The 5,386-nt window shown below is 53.1% G+C and overlaps 1 protein-coding gene across 1 annotated transcript in view; it reads right to left on the bottom strand.

Annotated features, from left to right (window-relative positions):
* Positions 1–689: 689 nt before the first annotated feature.
* ESCO2 (establishment of sister chromatid cohesion N-acetyltransferase 2) overlaps positions 690–5,386 on the bottom strand; it is a 23,473-nt gene continuing 18,776 nt past the window's right edge. Inside the window, exons 7-11 of the mRNA XM_035900733.1 lie at positions 4,201–4,332; positions 3,786–3,875; positions 2,924–3,067; positions 2,317–2,498; positions 690–1,099 (exon numbers count right to left, since the gene is read on the bottom strand). Coding sequence (XP_035756626.1) covers positions 961–1,099; positions 2,317–2,498; positions 2,924–3,067; positions 3,786–3,875; positions 4,201–4,332 — 687 coding nt within the window. The 3' untranslated portion in view covers positions 690–960. The remainder of the gene's footprint in view (positions 1,100–2,316; positions 2,499–2,923; positions 3,068–3,785; positions 3,876–4,200; positions 4,333–5,386) is intronic.

A 5,386-nucleotide genomic window follows, 5' to 3' on the forward strand; every position in this document is an offset into this window, starting at 1 on the left:
TCATCCATCAGTACCCCCAAGTCCCTCTCGGCAGGGCTGCTCTCGATCCTTTCTTCCCCCAGCCTGTACTGATACTGGGGGGTACCCCGACCCAGGTGCATGACCTTGCACTTGGCCTTGTTGAACCTCATGAGGTTCACACAGGCCCACCTCTCCAGCCTGTCCAGGTCTCTTTGGATGACAGCCTGTCCTTCTGGTGTAAAGGTTTCCTGACACAACAGGTTGTTACTCCAAGTCATACCATGGGAACAGAGGGCATAGGGTTAAGGAAAAAAAAAAAACCCAACACAAAACCCCCCAAAACCAAGTCCCTTGGGGATTTATTAAAGAAAAAAAACGGTGGTTGGGGGAATTCCAGCCCTCTGCTGGGTGGAGGGGAAGAGATTGCAGCACACCTTTGTGCTGTTCCCCCACACTGCCACCTTCTCCTGTGCACAGCCATGAGCTCAAGCAGCAACGTTTCACACATTTTATTGAGCAGGCAACCCCCCCGGCAGCCCAAGGTCCCGAGGGGTCTGGGCCTTGCACGCGGGGGAAGTCCTGCTGGTCATTTTAAAGACATCTCATGCCCCCCGGGCGTAAATACAGCAACTGCTCATGCAAAGGCTTCTACACTGCAGAGAGCTCAGTTACACACCCGCTCCTCAGGGAAAAACAAACACCCATCTTTATATTAATTAAACCTTTGAAGAAATTAAGTTACTCTCAATAAAATTTAGTCTCAGAAGAAACAAACCTACCTGAAATCCAAGCAAGGTTCCACAGCGTGACACTAAAATATAACACAGCTCTGTACACAAAGTGACATTCGCCCCCAGCTCGCTCACGAGGGAAGAGCCAGCAATCAGCATGAGCAGGAAAGCAGCGTTTAGCCGGGTAACAACGCTTAAGTGTTCAATTAAACACCCCGATTATCGCAGAGGGTTTAAACAAACCTCAACTCGCACTACTCGAGTCGAATCAGTTGGCATAAATAAAATTGTAAACCAGGAAGTTGGGGGTTTGGCAGTACTTGGTTGCGAACAGCTTGCCGTCCGGCGTGGGGTCGGAGAAGGCGATTTCGTCGGTGCTCAGGTAGCTGCCGTACATGAAGGTGCTCCTGAAAGAGAGAGCACGGCTGCTTCATCCCACGCCTACAAGGCACCGCGGGGCCGTTCCCCCCATCCCTCCGGGGCAGGCAGCTGCCATTTCTGCTGTCGCTTGGCTTTCACAGCGGAGGAGGGAGCTGCGAGGCGCCAGTTTGCCCTCGTGGATGCTGGAGCGATCGCTACCGAGCTCCAGACGTGCGATTATATAAAAATATTACAGCTGTGCTCATATGCCCTGCGTGTATTTAATGTACATGCAGCGAGCAGGTACGACACAAAGATCAGTGCTGCTGCAGGCACACGGACAGCCAAGCTCAGCCTGAAGGCAGCCCATAAAAACTCCCCCTCCCCTGGTCTCCTCGTCTTCCTCCCAGTTTGGTCCGAGCTTGAAAAGCTCAGAATTTCCTGCCTGGAAAAACTCAAGTGTTTGGGCCCATCAAGTTGTCCAGTTAAAAAAAAAAATAAAGATTTTAGTATTTTTCCCCCCAACCAGCACCATTTCTCTTGGAAAATCCAGTCCGTGTAGCTCTGTGTTTCAGATATACCCAACACTAACAGCTTGGCCCACGCCTGTGTCGGATTTTAAATGTAAATATTAAATATCAGGCATATGTAGAATATCTGTGCGCTTGCTATCCTGCTATAAAGCGGGGATTTCAGCCTTGCTTAAGGATACGAATTTATCCCTTTCCGTAAGAGAAACTGGACCTGTTGGAGCGGGGCCAGAGGAGGGCTACTAAAATGCTCCGAGGGCTGGAGCCCCTCTGCTCTGAGGCCAGGCTGGGAGAGTTGGGGGTGTTCAGCCTGGAGAAGAGAAGGCTGCGGGCAGAGCTGAGTGCGGCCGGTCAGGGCTTCAAGGGTGCCCAGAGGAAAGGGGGGGACAAGCTTTTTAGTAGGGCCAGCTGGGACAGGACAAGAGGGGGATGGCTTTAAACTGAAGCAGGGGAGGTTTAGACTGGATCTAAGGCAGAAATTCTTTCCAGTGAGGGTGGTGAAACCCTGGCAGGGGTTGCCCAGAGAGGGGGTGGAGGCCCCATCCCTGGGACCATTCCAGGCCAGGTTGGCCGGGGCTGTGAGCAACCTGATGTGGTTCAAGGTGTCCCTGCTCCTGCGGGGGGGATGGGCTGGGTGGGCTCTAGGGGTCCCTTCCCACCCAAACCATTCTGTGATTCTAAACGCTTTTTGCTGCGATGACTGTTCTCCCCCAGCTGGGATCCCGGCTCCCTACCTGACCACGTCCACCATGCGGCGGGCGATGCCTTTCCTCCGCCTCAGGCCGAACACCCAGATCCTGCTGACGCCGCAGACGGCGGCCTCTGGCTCGGTGGAGCAGCGCCAAGCCCGGTGCTGCTGCAGGGGGTCCTGGCTGGGGGACGGCGCGGCTCCTGGTTCCGACAGCACCCGGAAAGCCTGCAGGGACGAGCAGAGGAGTCAAACTATTCCTTCCCCAGAGCTTCCCGTGCTCCCAGCCTCACCTTCTGCTGCCTCTTGTGGGGCAGCACCCAAACCAGGCTTGGATGGAAGCTCGCTCCAGTATCAGCCGTGCAAACCCAATTAACTCCCGCCAGCAACATCTCGCCCCGACCCAGGCACAAGCTTTTCCTGAATTTTTTTTCCCCCCTTGGTTTTTTTTGGAGTGGGTTTTTTGTTTGAATTTTTTTTTTTTTTTTTTATTTCCTTAGTTTTATCTTCCCCCCTCCTGTGCTAAGCCAGGATTCCCAACGCTAAGCCAGGATTCCCAACTCTAAGCCAGGATTCCCAATGCACAGGCTTAGGCAAATAGCCCCGGTTGTGAGCCTGCGATTTCACTCCCTCCCTGTACAATTAACACGTACCTGCTTGATCGATTCAGCCACCAAGCACCCAACCACCATCTTCTCGTTGGACACAAACAAGTAGATTTTAGTCTTGTCTGGGCAGCTCAAAGAAACTTGCTTAAAGCCCAGTTCGTTATCTACAATTTCTCGCACATCTTCTGCCTAAGAAAACAAAACCGGAGAGAGGTGCGTTAGGAACCAAACACACACATGCTTTGGTGTGAAAGCTGTCCAAAAGGGGACTCGTTCCTCCTGATGGGTGGGAGCAGTGCCTGGAGCCCCTCTCCTATGAGGACAGGCTGGGGGTGTTCAGCCTGGAGAAGAGGAGGCTGCAGGGAGACCTGAGGGCGGCCTTGCAGGGCTTAACGGGGCTGGGGAGAAAGGGGGGGACGGACTTGTTAGCAGGGCCTGCAGCGCCAGGACAAGGGCTGATGGCTTTGAACTGGGGTTGGGCTGGGTGAGCTGGAACCCTCCCTTCCCACCCAAACCATTCTGTGATTCTATGATTCAATAAGCCCATGCTTACACAAGATCGGGCTCTAACCACGTAGACAACGTTAAACAACAGGCTCTCGCCCACGTCTTCATCCCTCTACACCTCTCGCAGAGCTCACCTGCCTCTCCACCCCAGTCCTTGGGACGGAAAGGGCTGGGTTACATCAGTCATTTAAGAACGAGAGCTCCAGCAGTGGGAGCAGGGTTAGGATGTGTCAGGGTGGGTGAGCACAGCAACCCCGACGGCTGCCGCAGCCCCGCTCAGCTCTCGTGTTCGCCCCGCGCGCTGGCAAGCGACGTAGGATCACACACTGAGGTAGTTCCGGGAGCTGAGCCAGCAGAAAGCTAACCTACATCATAAACCCCAAAATAAACAAACATGTACCTTCTTGACGGCATATTTCGGGTCATTTGGAAGGATCAATACGATTTTCCCATCCCAGAACTCTGCCACAACCCGTTCTTTCTTCCAACCCTGCCACAGGAGGGAAAAAAAAACCCCAAACAAACAACAAGTTAGCGGTCTAGGAGGAGGGGGGAAGTGATTCAGTGCAGACTCTGGCAGATGCAGCTGTAATCTGAACCACTTCAGCTTTCAGGAATAAAGTCAAGGCACATTCATCAAGCTGATGAGGGCAGACATTTGCTGGAACTGCCCAACTTACACTTTAACCTCTCCTCTGGATGACAAAACATTTGCCTGCGGCCACCTCGACTTTGTACCTGGGTATCGTGCACCGCTTCTCCCCCCCCCCCAGCCGTCATCTTCGGGGGAGCTGCGAGCGCAGCCATCGCCTTACCACGTATCTGAGTCCCTCGAGGAATCGCTCGTGGTGCTGGATGTGCTGGGCTTCATCCTCCGGGCTAGCGGCCGTGTAGATCATGCCGCACGATTTGCAAACTATGGCACCAAAATGCTTCTGACCGGCATCCTGGTGAGAAACAGAGCCAGCTGAGCGCTCTGGAGCCGCTCAAAACCATGTTCGGTTTAAGGAATGAGGTTGAGAATCGGTTCTAGCAACAAGCATCAAAAGATTATAGTATTTGTTTTCATTTGAATTTGGGAAGAGGAGGACAAGCTTTTGCTTATTTGCAGAATATTCGGAACTGCACAGCATAAATTATCCAGGGAGCTCAAGGAGTGCATTATTTGGAACGAGCCTCAAAATAAATCAGCAACATCCTCACTGAGGAAACAATGTAAGAGCACCGCAAAAAACCCCAAAGGAAAACCCTGTAGAGTCTTTTCATCCATTATCTAAAAACAACCTCATTTTTATCTGTCAGTGCACAGGGAGGGGAAGAGAGGGGACCGAACGCCAGTTGTGCAAGCAAACAGCAGATTGCTCTCTAAGCAGTGAGGGGAAGTGAAGCCTCATTTGTTAAGGACTCATCTTACTTCCCTGCACCGGCTGCTTTCCCTTCCCCAGGTCCCAGTTTGGGCTTCCCCCCCATCACAGCACCCTCGGTCCATCCCCTGTGGGCCCAGCAGTCAGACAAGCAGCCGAGCCGTGCCGGGCAGGGTCGCAGCTCGTGGCTCGTCAGCCCGGCCGTGTTCGGGGTAGCGATGACGGCTGAGTACACACTGCTGCTCCCCTCCCAGCGCAGGCACTCATCCGCGTTTCGCCCTTCCACAGGGAGCAGTTTTCAAAACACCCAAAAAATTCGTATCTGTGAGGTCTCAAACTTGACAGGGATCATCCAAACGCGTCGAAAAAGGCGCTAGAAAGGGCAAATCAGCAGACAAGAACGATTGCCTAAGTCCTGCTCCCGCGGGAAACAGGCTTGAAAATGTCTGCTTGTCACCAAGTGAGAACAAATGGTTTACTAAAAAAAAAATTACTCATCGCTAAGGGCGTATTTTCTGGAAACGCGTGCTGGCTACACAACACGCCAGCCTCAGTAACACCGTTCAGCCTCCTCCTGGCTCCAGAAATCCATACTCAGCGCTGAAGGGCAACGGCAGGGGGGGAGGCGTGGGGTGAT

Source organism: Egretta garzetta, unplaced genomic scaffold (assembly GCF_000687185.1).
Source record: "Egretta garzetta isolate BGI_Z169 unplaced genomic scaffold, ASM68718v1 scaffold218, whole genome shotgun sequence".
Taxonomy (NCBI): Eukaryota; Metazoa; Chordata; class Aves; order Pelecaniformes; family Ardeidae; genus Egretta; species Egretta garzetta.